The following is a 19,927-nucleotide window of genomic DNA, read 5'->3' as shown; positions in this document are numbered from 1 at the left end:
GAAAATGCAATGCACAACATGTAAAACAATAACATAAATTGACTTTTGTGAATACTTTGAAAAATAATACATCAATTCTCTCTTTGCTCCTCCACTCTCTCAGTGTCCTAATAGGAGTTACAAAGTTAACGAACATTCAGTCAATAAAATTGTTTGCAGTAGCACATTGGCTTTAATATCATCACATACACATCACAGCTAGCTTCTCTCATTCCAGTTCAAACAGAGGACAGTGATGCTGCGTCTGACCACGTGAAATGTGTCCTTGCCACAAGAAATGTCAGCTAACGCCCACCTAACAACATAAAACAGTTAGCTACAATTGCACCAAAAATGAGGAATGGTAAGGTTAAGAGTGTGTTGATAATTGAGTGTTAGAAATTGCAAAATGTTTCACAATTGCTGGTTAAAAGGCAGGTACGTACAACACAACTATATATTACTGGAGGGCAGCGTATTGCTCCATGCAGATAGCGGACCGAGTCCAATGGGGGGAGGGGGAGGGAGAATTTGACGGAATGGAACAAACTATTTTTGAGGCAAGGAGTTGGTGCTTTAATTTTCTTGGTATAATGTTATTTCAACCAAAAGCTATGCACTTGTTTAAAAAGGGAGGGTGCTGGGGTTCATTTTAGTGGCGCTTGGGCACGCCCAAATATGGGCTAGAAACGCTTATGAAACTTCAAGTTTTACACTACATACAGTACCTCTGGACCGATTAAATATCTAACCTGGGCTTGGGTTGGACAAAGTGCTTTGCTTCTGAATCTTAAAGAAGTTAAAAGTTGGATTATATATCCATCCATCCATTTTCTGAGCCGCTTCTCCTCACTAGGGTCGCAGGCGTGCCGGAGCCTATCCCAGCTATCATCGGGCAGGAGGCGGGGTACACCCTGAACTGGTTGCCAGCCAATCGCAGGGCACATAGGAACAAACAACCATTCGCACTCACAGTCACAGTCATGCCTACGGGCAATTTAGAGTCTCCAATTCATGCATGTTTTTGGGATGTGGGAGGAAACCGGAGTGCCCGGAGAAAACCCACGCAGGCACGGGGAGAACATGCAAACTCCACACAGGCGGGGAGGGGGATTGAACCCGGGTCCTCAGAACTGTGAGGATGACGCTCTAACCAGTCGTCCACCGTGCCGCCTTGGATTATATAAATCTGAAAAAAATAAGAGCATTCTGGATGAATGGACAGAAATTACTACTCCAAAATCTTACAGAAACTCTTTCTCGAACAGTGGAAACTGGTATAGCCAGATATCCAAATACAAATCAAACATGATCGACTTTCTTACCAGGTATACTGCGGCCTGACCAACCAAGGCCAGTTAATAGCCGTGAAGCAGGTGACGTTGGATGCCTCCGACCCAGAAGCCGCGAGGAGAGAGTATAGTCGACTGCAGGGGGAAGTAAAGCTTCTTAAAACCCTGAGCCATGCCAATATTGTGGGTTTCCGCGGGACCTCCCTTTATCAGCACATGGTTTCCATCTTCATGGAGTACATCCCGGGAGGATCCATTGCAAGCATCCTTCACAGGTTGGTCAAATTACTGTTGCAAGTTGCAACTAACAACATGAAGTCTGTTTCACAACTTTTTTTTTTTCAGATTTGGTCCACTGCCAGAGCGCGTTCTGGCTTTGTACACCTACCAGATCCTGGAAGGGGTTGCATACCTTCATTTAAACAAGGTCATTCACCGTGACCTGAAGGGAAACAATGTCATGCTGATGCCCACTGGGGTCATCAAGCTCATAGACTTTGGTTGTGCACGCCGCATCAGCTGCGTAAGCAACACCACTAAGAGCAGTGGGGACCTGCTCAAGTCTGTCCATGGTACACCTTACTGGATGGCTCCAGAGGTATAGTTAATCAGACCTGTGATTCACTGAAGTACTACTGGTGTAACACAATAAAGACAAATCTTGTCACACTCCACAGATTATCACTGAGACAGGTTATGGCAGAAAGTCTGATATATGGAGTGTGGGTTGCACTGTCTTTGAGATGGCCACGGGGAAACCCCCCCTCGCACACATGGACAAGATAGCAGCCTTGTTCTATATTGGGGCCAAAAGAGGATTGATGCCATCTTTGCCTGAGGGATTCTCAGAGGGTGCCAAAGAGTTTGTGAACATCTGCTTGACACGGTGGAAATTTTTAAACCGCTTCAAATGCATAACTTTGGATGAAAATGTGCTGTACAACTCACTAAATTGTATTCCCTCTTGTCCAGTGACCAGAGTTTGCGGCCATCGGCAGACCAACTGCTCCGACATTCATTTGTCCCAAGAAACAGGACTGTGGTTACCTCTTGGAAAGAACAGAGGAACAACTTCTGTGGTCACTCAGATGGACTATGTGGTTAACAAGCTTTTGTGTTTTATGTGCTTTTATTAAGTTTTATCACTTGAATTGAGCTTGGTGCCTGAAAACACCAGGCATTGTTTTCTTGTCAGCTCAGGGAGGAAGGCAGAGCTGGAATATTGTATTTGAGGACACAGAAACACAACTTAAGCACTTTAATGTATTATAGGTGAATAGAACTGCAAAATCTGATTGATTTAGTACATAGCAGTTGGTGTCAATATTGAAAATTGCAACCAATTTAGTGCAACTCTTCAATCCAGCTTCAAAGACGGTTGGTAAGAATCGTGATTTGCTTTTGGATACACCACTAGGGCTGTCACTATGAAATATTTTTATAATCAATAAATCCATCAATATTTATTTTTTTCTTTTTTAAGTTTAATGCAAAATAATTTCCCCCTGTCATTTTTTTTCCTTTGACCTCATGATTCTCATTTGCTCTGACATGCACTGTGAGCTGGAAGGTCTTATAGAGACAGGTGTGTGGGTTTCCTAATCAAGTTCAAATAGTATAATCAAACACTGCTGGACTCCAATGAAGGTGTAGAACCATCTCAAGGATGATCAGAAGAAATGGACAACACCCGAGTTAAATATATGTCACAGCAGAGGGTCTGAATACTTACGGCTCTGTGATATTTCAGTTTTGTTTTTTCAATAAATCTACAAAAATTTCAACAATTCCATTTTTTTTCTGTCAATATGGGGTGCTGTGGGTACATTGAAGAAGAAAAAAATATTTTAGCAAATGGTTGCAATATAACAGTGAAAAATGTAAGGGGGTCTGAATATTTTCCACACCCACTGTAATTCTTGGGTACTGATTAATGTGAAGGGCTACTAGCTTAAAATACACTTCTGAGGCTGCTTCAGGTTCAACTACATGGCAATTACAGGTTATGCATAGCACGGCTGAAAATAACTATTTTTGTCATAGATTAAACTTTTTTTACATGATTATTATTCAGTTACTGGTTTGTAATTTGGTCCCTAAAATGTCAGAAAACAGGGAGAAAAGTTTGTTTTTCAAAGTAAAAACAAATACTTGCAAATGTCTTATGAGTAAACACAAAAATAATCAGTCTGCTGTCATGAAGGACGACAGAAATCAGATATTTTTGATATATTGTTAGGGTGAAATCAGAGGATTTGGACAATTTTAAGTTAAACTCTAGCTCTATACAACTAATCGATTATCGAAATAGTTGAATAATCAATTGTGACACCTCTATACACCACGAGTGGAAATTACTCAACCTTTTGATCTCAGTGCACAGAGGGCCGATCGAGGGTTACGACGAATGTGCTACCCATGTTAGATGCTAGCCAACTGTTCATAAAAACACTAGTTTCCTCACTGCTCAAGCCCAATACTGCACAGTACATTAGCATTGATAAACTAATATAAATCTCAATTTTGAAAATTCACACTCATGAGGTTGGATGCGAGTCAATGGACAGAAGAGCAGACTTGATGCATGGCAAGATTTAGGAGTTTAATGTCAACAACTGATGTGGTGACAATGGTTGTAAATGTACCAAACTGGATAAAGGTTGACAACCTACCAAATTTGTCCACGGAAGAATCAACTTTTCTCAAAATAAAATAAAGAAAAACACAGCAGGTCATTCCACTTAACTGATTCTCTTCAGAATAATATTGAGTAAATGTCGCTGACAAGTAAAAGGCTTTTTAGTGCCTCATTATTTTGTGACGCACTGCATAAGAGGTTATACAGTATAGACTTCTATGGCACACTACTATAGTCTTTTTGTTAGCCTATTTTAGGCGCAACTCTTTCCGCTTGGATAAAATAGTAAAAAGCACATGCCTCTTGAACACTGCATTTTCCCCATGGTGCCCAATCGGTTTATGAACAGAGAGCTTTTTTAAATTGTTTTAAAGTAGGTTTTACAATTATTTTGTCATAATTACAACTTGCTCCAAACCTGAGTAGTCACGATATAATTGATGTCTTAACATACAAAAACGTATGTACATTTGTCTCCACTTCCTGTGAATGGTGAGCGTGTTTTTCCACATCCCTTTGATGAAAACTTGAAAATCAAACAGTACTCGTGTAGAAAACAAATCAAAGTTACTGAGGAGATCAAACAACACTTAAAAAAATGCATCCATCAATATTGCAATAAGGAATGACAACATACATAAGTTGAACTCCTCTCCGGCTGGCCATTAGCATGCTGCATACAATTGCATAACTTATTTAAACATAAAACTATAGGAAGAAAATGAGGAGGGCGCCCATTCCGTGCCTTTTAAAGAACTTGTAATACTTTTGTTTTCCTATGCGGAGATGTGAAATGTAGGGAGGTGTTTCCCCTCAATGTAAATACACACTTTTCCACCTGCCCTCCACACACAACCTTTGCGTGTTCATCACCATATTTTAGGAAGGAGAGACCAGCAGCAATTTGACACCAGGAGAAAGATGGGACTGAGGATCACAGTCCAGAGGTCAGAGTACGGAAGCGTTACGTTCCTCTTTCATTTTTATCAGAGGCCCACACACATTCTTCATTTTTTTTGTACAATGTTCTGCCTTTCAATAAAGGGTATATCATCGCCGAAGTTTCTCCTAGGGGACTTAACAAGGAGGTGCGCATAGTAGTTTGAACTGCGGGTAGTTTCTTGCAATTTCCACATGAAGAACCATGGCTGCAGAAGAGGTTCGCTCAGTGTCTCTGGTCTCCCACTTCATGTGGCGACCCGCTAGGAGGGAGGTACTGCTGAGAGGTCCGCAGCCCACCTGAGTGTAACATGAGGGGAGGGGGAGAAATGAAGAGGAGGTGGAGGTTAGCCACAGCGCTGCAAGCTAGACGAGACACACTGCAGTATAGGAGAGCAGCAAGGAGGAGAAAACGGGGAAGAAGTACCTGCAGCACCAGTGCCAAGCTTGGAGACTTTGCCTGATTTGGAGCAAGAAGCAGCGGAGGATGAGGAAGAAGGGTGTTGATTGTGATTGACCTCGGGGTGCGGCCTCTTTCGCGATGACGAAGTCAAAGACATGGATCCGCTATGAGGAAGCGCAATTCCTTCGAGAGTTATCAGTCCCGGAGGACCTCGAAACAGGCCCTCTGAGCCCCCTTGTCCATTCCCACTGTGAGAGTGGGGGTTGTGGTGACTGTATTTGTGATGGCGGTGAACACTGTGATCCGCGCCTCGGTGCGGTTTCTCTTTGCTCACTAGGGGGCTGGAATGTTTACTCTTGTTGTTGGCGGCCGCGCCTTCGTCCGATGAACTGTGGCGCTCTGCTGACGAGGAAACCTTTATTTTCATCTTAAGCTCCTCCTTGCTTCTGTCCAGCTGGGAGCTTCCTCCAGAGCCAGGAATTGCCAGGTGGAGATTAAGTGAACTTTTGTCCCATTTGTCACCATGATGGCGTCTGTCCTGCCCTGACGTTGTGGAAGGAACTTTATTCTTCATTGGCGACGCAGTAGCACTGCTACCACTACCTAAACTATGAGCACTTTGGGACATTTGATGCGTCTGTGAATACTTTCTATGATCGGCCTGACTCAAAGACGGTGGTGCATAGTTTGAGGAAGACGAAAGATCCCCTTTCATGTTGTTCTCTGTTGGTGTGGCACGCTGCTCCTGACGGCTTTTCTGCCCAGAAGCAGCAACTTCTACAGCATGTTTTTCTCTGTATTTATCCAGCGACATTTTGCCCGCTGAGGAGTGTTGTGGCGGATATGAAGATAAAGTAGATGGCTGATGCTTGCCAGCTTCACTTGCACACGTTCCTTTTAGTTCCTGTTTGATGTTAAGATCTACAGTTTTCTCAGTCTTGATTGCTAATGGAGGTGGATGCAAAGAGGAAGCAGAGGCCTGTAAGGACAGTGTCTGCTCTTGGTGAGAAGTGGTGAGGGGTTCCTGTTTTATACAACTGGATGAATACCCTGCTTGACTTGGGTTGGTCTGGGGCCATTCACTGTGGCTCGGTGGGTTGTAGGGGCCACCGAAAGAGTCCAGGGACAGCGGTGCGCCTCCAGACTGAGCAGAAATAGACACAGTAAAGGTGGCACCTGATTTGGAAAAACTTGAGCGGGGTACTCCAACAAGTGAGCCGTCAAGCAAGGAATGGTCTTGGAGCATTGAAGGTCCAGTGACGGAGGTATCAGTCAGTTGGCTGTTCTCAGATTTGGGCTTCTTGGCAGCTTGGGTTGCCTAAAACATAGAACATATTTTATGCTCCATCTTCACCAAATCAATGAGTCTTTCAACTCAATGTATGGCATCAATTGAAAACTATCATGCTAAGAAATTCTGTCCTTAAACGCCTTAGACGTGTTGTGTCAGAAAGGTTCCAGAACAGGTGTCACAAGAAAATACATTTCTAACCGAAACTCAAAATTTCATTTTCCACTTGTGGCAGGACAACTCGTGGTTGCTTCACCATGACAACACGCCTGCTCACAATGTCCCATGATCGTTGTCAACTGCGGGTCTGTGAAGCCCGTTGAGAGTCATTGGGCTGGACGCATGGATGTTAATGTGGCACAACGCGCTTACGTCTCCTACGCCAGCAGCTGAGGAGGCGGAAAGCGTAGCTATTTGGTAATGATGCACTTAAATTTCAGGCCACAAATAGCCCAAAAGTGCATTATTGGTTTTGGATCGAAATACTTTTTTCACCAACATACAACTATCAAAATAACATATCTCATGCATAACGTCACATTTTGTTGATCACCGACAGCCGGCACATGGAAGTGTGTAAATAGAGTAAAGAATTACTATTAACATGCAAAGTACTATAGCAGTGGTCCCCAACCGCCGAGACACGGACTGGTACTGGTCCGTGAGGGATTTGTTACCGGGCCGCATAGAAGGGATGACCAATTTATATAATTTCTGTTGTATTGCATTTTTGCGTGTCAAATGTGTTTTATTTTGAAAAATGACCGAATCGTCTCCGTCGCAACAGCTGCACATCGCAATCGATACGTCACGACAGCACAGGAACGCTGCAGCAGTTCCGTTTCCGCTCCCAGCCGACTCGCTCATGGCGGCGGCCAAGCTCAAAGAACAAATCATTTCATAAACTGATTCAATTAATTACGTTCACTGAAAAGATTCATTCTTTTGAACGAAACGTTTGCGAACGAAACAACACTAGACTGCAGCTGGGTCACGTAATACGTCACTAAAATAAGTCCACAAACTAGCAAAAATTAGTAAAAAACAAATGTCTTCGGAGAGCCTGGGTAATCAAACGAGCAAAACTGTGTGTTTTCTCATTTACTAAAAAAAATAGGGCTGTGAATTTCAAAATAAGAGCAAGTATTACGTGTTCAAATAAAGTGTTGAACTTCAGAATAAATATTTGAAAAAACTAACAAAATATGGATAATACTTCATGTTTTTATCATATGTCCCACAATGGGGAAATTTGCATCATTTCAGCAGCAATAGTGGATACGGGAAGAAGGACATGCAAGAGAAGTCGTGGCTGCAAATGTGTCTGCCAGGTTCATACAATAAATTAGATCTTAATATATTGACTTATCGTTCAATAAATAAAATGGGCAGGGATAGTTTTGGAATGCGCTGCAGACCATTAGTAACCTATGCTCGCGCAGTAGTGAAGTCATAATCATAGTAATTATTGGCGTGGCGAGGGGGGACATTTGAGGTCATAGATTGCAAACAATCTAAAACAATCCAAGAAAACCGTATTAACGGTGGTAACACTGTGCGCTCTCGTTCAGCATGACGGCATTTTCTTACCCCACTACGCAAACTAGTTCATTGTACTTCATTCACTCAATAAGAGTGAAAATAGGAACAGTTTTGTTTCCGATATACTTGGTTTCTTTATTCAGTATCAAAAGCATTTAATGGTATGCCAATTGTCACTGGTGTCATACTGTCATTACACCCACACAGCTTGTGGTCAAGTGTCAAATTCGTCATTCTGATGCATTTAGAACAGACAAAATGATTTCTTACTCTCCAGTTGCGTATTCTCTTTAACCGGCTGGGCGTCTTTTCCAAAATCTGTAGAAACTCATGCGTCAACTCTGTAAAACAAGATAGTTGGATTAATATAACGCAGTAGGTCCTCTTCCAGTGCTCAATCATAAACCACAGTTACACAGTGTACGTCTTGTCTTACCATCAAGCAGCTCAAGAGTAACAGAGCTGTCCACATACACCCACCAATGTTTCCCATCGGTAGACACTGGTATCTCCCAGTTGGACCACTTGCATGCCAGGTGAATACACACACAGGCAATCACTGTGGGCTTGTACTGTAGGCAGAATGTAGTGAGGTGTAGACTGTTGTGTATGTGTGAAGGTATGCCCAGTGGACAAAGAGTGTGTGTATGCATTGCATGTATGTATGTATGTATGCAGGTATGACGTGAATGAGTCGATTGAGGCATTCCAGCCATGGTCAGGATTGGTCCCACATGTGAACAAAAAAAGGAGGACAGAAGGCGCAAATGGTTTTAATGCATAGCTTGTTTGAACACAAAAAAGCTGCAAAATATTTTAAGCTGTTTGAGTTAATATTGAAAAGCTGAACAGTAAAACAAGTTTTTCCATGTCAAACCAGCTAAAACAAATGATGAACTGGATTATCAACTGAGGAATACAGTATAAACGCTACAGGCCATTGATTACCATTAACGTTACTGCAGGAAATAAACGTACAGCATATGAAATTGACACTTCTATAGTGGAATTTGATCTCTGCCGCTATTTAAAAAAAATAAAAATACTTGTACGTCTAAATACCAACAACACCCAAAAATGTTGCTGAATTCTTAACCTGTAACTATAAGTCTGGACTTAGTTTACAGGTTTGTAATGACTAGGTTAATCACATTTATAACATAAATTACTATGTCAGGTATAATTTAGGGCTGGCCGATTAATCCAAATTTAATCGTGATTTCGATTGAGTCTTTTCACGGTCATTAAAATGATTGTGTTGAACGGCGCAGTGTGTTCCCATGTTGTAAAAGCATCCCATATGCACTGCGTGACATGTTATTCTGCCCTCCCTGATTGTGCTTTAAGATGTTTAACACTCAAGTTGGAGTTTACTGTAAAACCAAACAACAAAAAGAATTACGCACATTTTAAATTTAACATATAATTAGCATCATTACTGAAAATTGCTATCTTAATGCTACGCAGACAAACGAAAACCCTATTGACTGGCTAACAAAAACAAAAATTAGCATTTGAAGTTAAGACTAACAGGAGTGACACATCTTCAAATATTTTCACACAAATGCGATAGGAGCACATACAGACAGGTAATATAACAATATTCACAGGCATCTATTGTTCCTAATCTGTGAAATATTTGTTAAATTAATGAAGTTCAAGCGAAACCACCTTCTACTCTTTTTATTGTAAAGTTTGTATCTCCATGCATGCACCACTTAGCCCCTAAGAGGCCAAGGTGCACACAGCAGATATTTATTTGTATTTATTGTTTTTAAATGCCATTATTTTAATATATTATTTTCCTTGTTACTAATTTATTTCTGGTTTTCCTTCTAATTTATATTTCAAGTTTAGTTTTGGTAGTTCAATAAATACTTAGCTTTAAAATCAATGAATAATTGTGTTTATTAATCACGATTTCAATAACAAATAAATTGTGATTCCCCCCCCAATAATCGCCCAGCCCTGGGATAATTGTCCATAGATATGCTAAGTATTCTTTGTATTTGTAATAAATTAGTCCTCTATAGCTTGTAAAAGTTGAAGGTTGGGCTCATTGAATAGCCTAATAACAAATAACCCGTTAAGTTATTTTACAATTTGTCTATATCATGGCTAAATCGATCACACCTAAAAGGAAAATTATGAACGAGAAAGTGTCTTGGAATCAAATATGTAGCATTTGGCTGTGCAATGGAAAAACGGCGACATTATGATCTGTTAGATCGGAAAACAGCCTTAAAGAAAGTTTGTTAGCTCAGGGAAAAACGATTCATATAAAGATACTACAATCATAAGACATCTTTAAACAAACCCTTTAAGGACCCACTTTCAAATAAATCTAGAGTCATGCTTCAAATAAAATTAATCTGGTAACCTAGAAAATTTCTTACATACTCAAAATTTGGTAATGTGCCCCAAAACATTCTATTAGCATGCAGGTCGTTAATGGGTAAGATTAGATTTAGAGGAATAATACTTTTCGTAAAACAGCTAAAAATATCAATGTGCATTTACAGATATAAACATATAAAGGTATGCATAAGAAATGAATATGAAAAGAGAATTTTAAAAAAAAATGATTTTGCTGTACTCACCAGAAGGACCTCTATGAGAAATGTTTACATCTGTGAAATCTTTAGCGGCTATTCAGGCTACCAAAGTGTCTTTTAGAATTCTGCACTTTTTCGCAACCGAACAAACATGTGGCTTTTCAAGCGCACCACTACACTTCGCATCTTGCATTCAACCCATCGGTGCCAACACATGGTCCCTTGTACAATACACCGCACTGCGACTGGGGCCGGTAACGCCACAAGCCACAAGCCCCTGTCCCGCTCCCTTTGATGGCGGGAGGGGAGCGCGGGCGGTAGGCGAGCGTCCCAACAACCACCAGTGCAAGTAGGGCCCGTTGGACACTGAAAGGGTACCCTGCATTACAGGAAGCAATGGTGTGCAAAGTGCAACAAAGGAGGGGCAGGATAACAACCTGTTGGTAGCCATGAAATAGGAAGTCTGTGCCAGATCCTTGCTTGCTGTGTGAGACACAAAGACAAACAATATGACAGGGAAAGCAAATAAAATTCCTTAAAGTCAAACAGCAGACGAAGATGTACATGTCATTTCTATTCTTAAGATTTCCAAGTAAATTATATTTTTAAGCTTTTAGTTTTACTTCAAGTGAGACTCATTCAGCCAAGACCAAGACTGAAAAAAAGCAAGCGATTTTGTTGCCTTCCATGTTGACAATTTGCTGAGTTCAGAATTAGACAATATATCCATTTGGCTGGCATTCTCCAATGAATTGCATAAAACACTGTACAGTGTCCCAAAAGTCACTATATGCTTTCTTTTTTCTACTTCATTTCAGGTATGATTCAGACTTACATGAGGCCATCTGCATTTGACAGCTTGGGCTTTGCAATTTTTCCCAAGCATATTCATTCCCCTTACCAATTGACGTTGCCGCAGTGTTGCAAAGCTTCCACCTAGCAATAAGTTTTTCTGTCCCTGACTGCAGTTCAGTGCCAGTTAGAAAAGAATTATGGCGGCCACTAGGGCTATGAAGGAATTAGTGGTGACTCGAATTGGCATTTGGACCTGCCGGAAAAAAACAAACCCTGAAACTGAATTTTCGGCTCTGGATCACAACGAATCAGAGAATTCAATACTACGAATAGTAATTTCTTGTGCAAGAAGTAAACCCTCGTTTATCACAGGACTACATTCCAAAAAAAACCTGCAGCAAATGAAATCCATAATGTAGTGACCAATTTTGTATTATACTATGATTATTATTATTATTTTATTTTTTTAAGTATCACTTATGCGTTTCAATGCCAATTTGTACAAACTGGACTCTAGAGAGAGGTGCAGGTATTTTATTTGTCCATTTATTTCAGATCACCATCTACAAACACAACAGAAGCACATGCCTATGTAATACTGTGCTGGAATGATGTGAACAACAACCCATGTGGAAATGTTGTGAACAGGCAATTTCCTGGGTTAACCATTTGCACCGTTCCTCACACTCATGGCCCTGCTGGCAATGAAGTCACCAAAAAGCATTACGGTTACCCAGAATTAATTGCTGTGATGTTTTAAACTGCAGTACTTTAGTTGTAAATAATAAATAAATGAAACTGTCAAATGGCTGAATGGCCTCACGTCTGCCCGAATGATAGCTAAAACGAAATATAAAAAAGGAAGCATATAGTGACTTTTGATACACCTTGTATACTCTATGTACAATGAAAGTTGTTTTAATAATTAGGGTTCCGACAATGAGGGCGACTGTGACAATCTTTGGAATACCATTGAAACCGAGGAGAAAAATTAATCAAATGAAGTGGTTAATGTTGAGATCTGAAAGACCATAACACAACATTTATACTTTATTCAAATAAAAATATGACCTGCGCTCACAACTTAGCGCAAATGCTTATAATTCAGTCTTGAACTAGCCTAGTGAGTGTCTCTACTGGTCCCAAGGGTCCAATAAACACCCAACAAAGTCCAAATTAATTAAAAGTGATGAAGTATACGGTCATACAATCATGTCATCTGGGGTTCACAGGCCTCCCCACCTATTTTATCAGGTGGGGTTGGATAAGAGCAGAGGGCACAAAAAGCAAAGAAAGAAGCCTCTACCTCGCACTAGCTGGGAACATTTCACCACATCAGTGTGTGGGTGATCAATAGTAATTTCAAAGCCTGGAACAAAATATATGACAGGTGAGTTCAACACACACAGTTGGGAGGTGACGTGTCATTTTTTTCTCACCATTTTACACGGACTCGCTGTTCTTCAGTCTATGCTAACAATGGCAAGTGAGTGTTGAACTGAGACATACAGTTGGATTATTCTAGTCGTTAATTTGTTGAAATTCCATCACACAATTAGGCAACCAATGAGTAATCGTAAATCCTGTGCCCAAATTTAAAGGAGAGATATTATGCAAAATGGACTTTTTAATTGCGTTGGGTCTCCGGAGAATTAAACAACCATGTCAATCTTTTGTGACCTGCCTATTTCTGAAAATGTGCATACGAGTGAGCTCTTCTGAATTTTGCGGAATTGTGACAGCACTATTTGGCTAATTTACATAAGATTCTTCAGAGTTTCTTCGCAAATGACTTGGAAATTAGGATGGTCGAAGAGCTGCCATTTCCAAGCAATGGCCAAAGTCCCTACTACACAAACACCATTGTGTCAACTCAAAAAGGTAAGTAGAGTCTCAGAATTTGCAGCTTAAGCTTTTGACAACTGGCACATATTCAAATGTTCAGCGAAGTCGCTTACTTTTCCAGATTTTGGGCTGTTTGACAAGTATAACGGCAACTTGAAATATGAGTTTAGTTTGTTCTGTGACCACCCTCATGACTCTTAACACTTGTATCTCAAATTGTTTGTCCCCATCAAAATGCATGGAAATGCCATTAATTTTTTTATTGATTTAATGTGACCCTAATTTCTTTGGGGTTTTTTTTCTACAAAAATTGAGAAGTAAATGGTGATTTCTTCACAGTATTCAAATTTTTTAAATTCCTGATTTCATGGGGTTTTTTTTAGCTGGAAGCCCAAATTATGTACAAATAAACAAACACTTGAAATTGTTTAAATTGTGAAAGTTTAACTTTTTGAATGGAATTATGGAAATAAACTTTTCCATATTAAAATGTTTTGGAAAGGGTCTGTATGTGATTATAATATTACATCAAACCTGTCTGCTAAGGCTAATGAAATCATCATCGTTAAATATATATTGTTTAAAGGCTTAAAGTCTTTAGCTAACGTTAACAGTTTTAAGTAAGCTCATAACCATTCATTGACGTTAATACTAGCAGCTAACTAACCAAATAGCTTACCAAAATGACGGTCCCTCTTTGTCAGAAATTTAATTAGCCACAACCTGCTTCCTTTGTAGATGCTCGTGTATCACTCTTAAGCTGCCATGAAAGGCAAGGACTGTCTCGCAGGTTTTGCATCGTATTCCTCTTCAGTATTTGAAACATTCAGGCTCTGTTGCTAACGCCAGTTGGCCGTAGTTTTTTCGGGTACATCATATGGCTAATCCGGATGACCACTACTGCGCATGTGTGTCACAGCAAGCACAAGCGAGGCAGGCAGAGAATTGGGGCACTTTTGAGGGAGGGGAGAAAAAAAAAAAAAAAAAAAAAAGACACCGTCAACCATTTAATTATTTGTTGATGATTGTGACCAGCAACGTAGTGGTGACGAGTCAAATAATCTTGCCACTAACATAGAGATGGTCATATCTTCTCAGTAAGCTACTGTAATATTAGTTGATCTTCACGGAGGATAAATAATGTATAATGTATGCCTGTGAGCATTGTTACATTAACTGTCTACATGTGCTGTACCACTGTTTGGGTCAAATATTTACTTAAAGAGTTATAACACCGCGACACTGACACCATTTGTTAGCATTGTTTGTTAGCATTAAGTTAAATGGACTTTAAGTCAAAGCTATGTAGTTGTTTTAAATACACAATTTCCAGATTATCTTAACAGTAACTTTAAACTGGGAGTAGCAATTAAATGGCTTGAAGACTTTTTGAAGAATTGTTCACTACCTGCCAAACTGCTGCCTGTTGTGAAGTGAGTCGAGTTCACTGCCACCACACAAGTGCTTGTATCTCAAAGTTTTGCTCGCAAGTCAAAGCAAAAAAAAAAAATTAGCAAAAAAATATAAATAAAAATTCTGCCAAACAACGGCTTATACCTCAAAAAAGTTGGGTCACTTATACTGTACTGCTCTTTACAGTAACAAAAGCCATACTCGGAATTAAGTGAGGTGTGTCCCATTTACACGAGAACCAAGTATTTATCCTTTGTGTATTTTGACAAAAGAATGCGTGGGGGGCCATAACATGTCTCCTTTAAGTGAATTTCTGAGAAGGCTATAAATCCCCAATCAAGCCGTTTCTATAGTTTACAGAAAAAAGAATGACATGTCACCTTATGAGAAGTCATACAGTCAGAGTATACAGTAGTGGATGTTGAGTTGACAAACTGTCATCGATAAGACACCCTCCTATACGGTAAGCCAATAATGTTTATGATACATGTGCTCTCTCTCGCTCTCATATCATATCATCATCCGCTCGCGTCACCACTACTTACCAAGCGTCTGCAGCACTATGGATTCAAGTATCACCAGCTCTTGAGCTTGCTGGAGGTATGCCTGAAGTTTGATAGACAGTCATTACATATAACAATTGTAATGAGTCTATGATCTCACCTAACAGCTGAGTTGAAATGACCAAAGCTGATACCAGAGGGGCCATAATGCTATTTAACGTAAGCATGTGTAGCTTTTTGGATGGACCAACAGCGAAAATGACCCCGACATCGGGGAATACCGCAGGTTATACATTGGGAAACCGTGGCCAATGAGTGGACTGGAAAGACGAAACATGGAAAGCTATATAATTATTTTAAAAATAAATAAATAAAAAACTCACACCATACTTGACATAGAGATCCCCCAACTTACATTACTCTTAGTGTCAAGAGGCGATTCCTGCGGGTTTAGGCAGGCGTGCGCAACTTTAATCACATATTCCAGTTTCCGTGGCTGCTCTTCCACTTTGGCGGCCAAAAATAGCGTGGTAGGAGATATTGTCTGGAACGGAAATAACGGAACACATTAAAATATCTGTCTCCAAAATGTAACAATGTGTTTTAAAAAAATCTTTGAAAAGACAATGGTACTCACATTCCTGTGAAATTTGGTAAATGAGTGGTGCATATAAAATCTATGCATGTAAACAATTGCTGTATTTATAGTTAGTTGAGAGCTGGAATGTGGATCAAGGGAAATATTTGGATTGTTGGCTCACTCATCACCTGTTTTCAGACTAAAGTCCAGGTAAAAACAAGTACCAGGGACCCTCGGTTTAATACGGCATTCAATTCCTAAAACAGCCATGTAACCCATATTTCTAAGTGGTAAATCAACATAGCAAAAACAAACACTAGAACAAAAAAATATACAAATCTTTTGAATAACACTTCTTGGCTAATATCAATCCATCCATTTTCTATAGTGCTTGTCCTCAGTGTCGCAGGTGAGCTGGAGCCTATCGCAGCTGACTTTGGGCGAGAGGCAGGGTCACCCTAAACTAACCTTAAACCCTAAGTCAGTCAATCACACGGCAAATATAGACAAACAGGCATCTGTACACATCTATATTTATGAACTCGGGCTGTAAAAGTTTAACAAATACCTAATAATTTGATTACAAAAAAAGTTGAACATTTCTGACTCAGGCAATTCTACTCTCATTTGCTGACGCCGATGGCACTCACCAGGCCCCAACTTTTATAGCCAAGCACACTAAAAATCACAGCAATGAGTGTGAACACCAAGCGGACAGCAATAATACTCGCACCTCACGCTGTGCTTAGAGGTGGGACTTTACAGTTTTCAGAAAATGAAAACACTTTCTTTATGTTGAAATGGTCTGTATGACCGAAAAGTAGATTATTATTAAAATGAGCTTTTGGAAAAAAAAACATCCCCCTTTGGCTCCATGTTATGCCTCTAATTTAATATTAATGATTTTAAATCTCGTCCCGCAGTGACAGGAACAGTCAATCAGAGACTGTAGAAACAGAAGGTATGACATAGTAATGTGTCAATCATTTTCTCATTGAAACACACCCGCTGTTGGTACACCTCGTAGCCTTTTTTTTTTTTTTGCCGTAATATTTACGTCTGGTTAGCAACAAAAGTTAAAAAGAAGGAATTGGACAGCTCTCGAGACAAAACAAGGGTAAACGTTCGTACAATGGACGACTTGTTCATGTTTAGAGACGCGTTCTTAGGACTCCCACAGTTTCCAGACAGGACACGCCCCGCTCCAACATTACTGGCTCCAGGATGCACGATGCCGCACTATGATTGGCTTCTGTATCCCGGCAGAACATGCGCTATTGGTCCCAGACGGGAAAAGAAGTATGTGACTTGGTTTCCCACTAACCTTAACATTAACCCATCCTCAACCACTTTAAGCCCCAACCCTTGCCCTAAACCTAACCATAACAAGCTTCTTTGTTTTGATTTAGTACAAATGTGATACATTTTTAGGATGAACAGCTTGTTACATGTGCACAGCCTGCCCTTCCTGCGATGCAGGAGCCAATCATGTTGCAGCGGGGCATGGCCTGCCTGGAAACTATGTGAGAGTCCTACTAACGCATTAGAGACAGGGGTGGGGGAGAGTGAAGTGAGGCTACATTCAAAACTTGCTCGCAGTTTGAAAACTGCAAACTTCCCCTTTAAGTATCGGTGGCCGGTATTGACAGCCTACAAGAGTACCCAATAACTAGTATCGATACTTGCCCATCCCTACTCTCAACTCTAAGGCAGATGAGCTCACCATTATTCCACCGTGCTGGTGGCCAGGAATATTAACCAGCCATAACTAAGCAAATTAAATTGAGAAACAGTACACCGGTAACTGAGCGTGCCTTCTAAAGGCCTCATTATGCTCACAAGGCCGACAGCGCCCACATTGCATCACGTGACCGACGGCCCTTTGCGTCACTTTGTAAATTGTATACGATAGTAGGCCTACTTAAGAGGTAAAATACCACCAAAAGTAACAGAGGCATCAAGTATTTGAGAATGAGATGAAAGGTATTACCTAATGTGAGATGTATCTTTTGTTTGTGCCAAATATCATTAAATATGAAGAATATATCTAATATCACAATATTATATATACAAAGTTAAGTGCCTTACCATTACTATATAAAATGTCAAAAGTCGGTCAGTCTGGTTCCAGTTCTGTCACCAAATGTGGCTGCACGTAAGCTAGCTTCAATGAGCTTCATGTGTCTTTGGGATGCCGTAAACAGGGGTGTCAAACTCAAATTCACGGTGGGCCGGAATAAAAAATTGGGACTTCGCGGGCCAAACTCAATGTTTAATGAAAAATCACTACGATGTACATGTTTCCCTTCTCTGCAGAAATGTAGGGTTAAAGTTTATCATATGACAACAAACTTACATTTTGCTTAAACACTGAATCTGTAATCATCTTTAATATTATAAACATGAGAAATCTAATTTGCGATTAAAGACATCAGTGGTATTTGTATTTAAATAGATAACATGAATTATTCTGTCTCTTCTCTTTATCTCTCCAACAACCTCTCTTTTTTATGTAAATATTTTTTCAAATTCCAATAACAAAACAACCCAAAAAATTAAGAATGTCTTTCAATAAAAAGTCAAACTTCTAAACTATTAACAGTCCCCGCCTAGGAATTGATAAAGAGCATAAAAAAAAACATTAATTCAATTATGTTATATTCTTTGTTACAACCATATTGCTCCGCGCACGACAAACAGATCTGTCTTTTACTTTAGTGAACAGATAATCTGCCTCCCACCTGTCTTGGAAGGTAAACGTTTTCCATCTTTTGGTTGGCCATTTTTGGGAAGGGGAAGTGTAAATTTGCCCGAGGAGACTGGTAGCATAGTTGCTAACGACAGCAACAGAAAGGGAAGGGGCGCTCACCTGTCTAGACTGATGGGCCAACACACTAGCAAAGCATTCTGGGATTTGTAATATTAGTGGCGCATGTGCTATACACTGGCGGGCCAGCTCTAATACACATTTAATATGGTCTTGTGGGCCAAATATAATTACATCGTGGGCCAAATTTAGCCCCCGGGCCTGAGTTTGACATCTATGCCGTAAAAACTCTCAGAATCCTTCGTTGACAATCTGCATATAGAGCACATGACGGAATACGACACCACCACTTCTTGATTAACGGAAATAAGCGTGAAAATCCCGATAACTCGTGGTCGGCCATTGACTTCCATATGCTTTCTGTCACCACGTGACCATTTGGTGACGACACGGCGAACGCTCCCATAGGCACGGCCCAAATACCTCAATGTTGCGCAAATGACGCTTCGGGGAGGCACAACTGAATCGATCCGTAAAGAGCGACGAACAAACACCTCGGGCGTCCTTCGCTGTCGGGATTGAGAGCAAACCCGTTTGAGGTTTTAGGAAACAGGAGGGGGGTTGGCAAAGTTGCCACAGGCGCAAACCTGATGCACGCACGGCCTTCTTAATGACGCGAACCTATTGCTACCGAGTTAGGATGCTACATGCTACCCCTGGCTAAGCACACCGCGTTCCCGTCGGTGTAGCTGCAAAATAACGCACGCAGTATAAAGTAAGACACTTGAACGTAAGCATTCGCTCTTAAATGGAAAAACTCTAGAGACATTCGGTTGGTATCGTAACGCTCGTTAGCTTCCGCGTGTGGCTTCGGAACGCGTTTGTTTACGAAGGATACACATTGAGCCGCTGTCCCATGTCTTGGATCAGATACGCCGCTTGCTGGCGGTAGGACAGCTCGCGGTCCGGTTCCACTCCGCATCGGCGAGACGGCGTACTTTCGAGCTGCTCCCGGGTGAAAACCCATCTCGAAGACGATCCCCGGCTCGCCGCCATTGCTCTTCGACGCTCATGGAGAACGCGGATATGACGTCAGAAGACCGGAAACAGTGAAAACATGACTTGAAATCAAATCAATGCACGCAAGCAAGGCCCTGGCACAAACAAGCAGGATAAAGCTCATCCACCCATCCATTTTCTGAGCCGCTTATCCTCACAAGGGTCGCGAGAGTGCTGGAGCCTATCCCAGCTATCATCGGGCAAGAGGCGGGGTACACCCTGAACTGGTTGCCAGCCAATCGCAGGGCACATACAAACAAACAACCATCCGCACTCACATTCACACCTACGGGCAATTTAGTCTTCACTTAACCTACCATGCATGT

At 40.9% G+C, this 19,927-nt stretch overlaps 2 protein-coding genes across 6 annotated transcripts; one reads left to right on the top strand and one right to left on the bottom strand.

Annotated features, from left to right (window-relative positions):
• Positions 1 to 333: 333 nt before the first annotated feature.
• Positions 334 to 2,573, top strand: map3k19 (mitogen-activated protein kinase kinase kinase 19). Its single transcript, XM_061691971.1, has 5 exons — positions 334 to 348; positions 1,263 to 1,546; positions 1,617 to 1,869; positions 1,949 to 2,157; positions 2,244 to 2,573. Exons 1-5 carry the CDS (start codon positions 334 to 336, stop codon positions 2,374 to 2,376), a joined length of 894 nt encoding a protein of 297 aa, XP_061547955.1. The 3' UTR covers positions 2,377 to 2,573.
• A 1,286-nt stretch (positions 2,574 to 3,859) lies between these two features.
• Positions 3,860 to 19,752, bottom strand: ccnt2a (cyclin T2a). Of its 5 annotated transcripts, XM_061691439.1 has the most exons (10): positions 19,441 to 19,745; positions 15,833 to 15,914; positions 15,611 to 15,739; positions 15,238 to 15,298; positions 12,741 to 12,803; positions 11,077 to 11,122; positions 8,521 to 8,684; positions 8,355 to 8,425; positions 5,276 to 6,569; positions 3,860 to 5,148 (listed from the first exon to the last, which is right to left on the bottom strand). In XM_061691439.1, exons 1-10 carry the CDS (start codon positions 19,596 to 19,598, stop codon positions 5,075 to 5,077), a joined length of 2,142 nt encoding a protein of 713 aa, XP_061547423.1. In that variant the 5' UTR covers positions 19,599 to 19,745; the 3' UTR covers positions 3,860 to 5,074. The 5 variants fall into 5 exon arrangements, 4 of the variants coding, with proteins under 4 accessions (XP_061547423.1, XP_061547422.1, XP_061547424.1 ...); XM_061691438.1 differs by lacking the exon at positions 3,860 to 5,148 and having other exon boundaries at positions 5,159 to 6,569; positions 19,441 to 19,746; XM_061691440.1 differs by lacking the exons at positions 3,860 to 5,148; positions 12,741 to 12,803 and having other exon boundaries at positions 5,159 to 6,569; positions 19,441 to 19,746.
• Positions 19,753 to 19,927: the final 175 nt, after the last annotated feature.

The sequence above is a fragment of the Phycodurus eques genome, chromosome 12, assembly GCF_024500275.1.
Source record: "Phycodurus eques isolate BA_2022a chromosome 12, UOR_Pequ_1.1, whole genome shotgun sequence".
NCBI classification, from domain to species: domain Eukaryota; kingdom Metazoa; phylum Chordata; class Actinopteri; order Syngnathiformes; family Syngnathidae; genus Phycodurus; species Phycodurus eques.
This window is presented reverse-complemented; position numbering and strand designations above follow the sequence as displayed.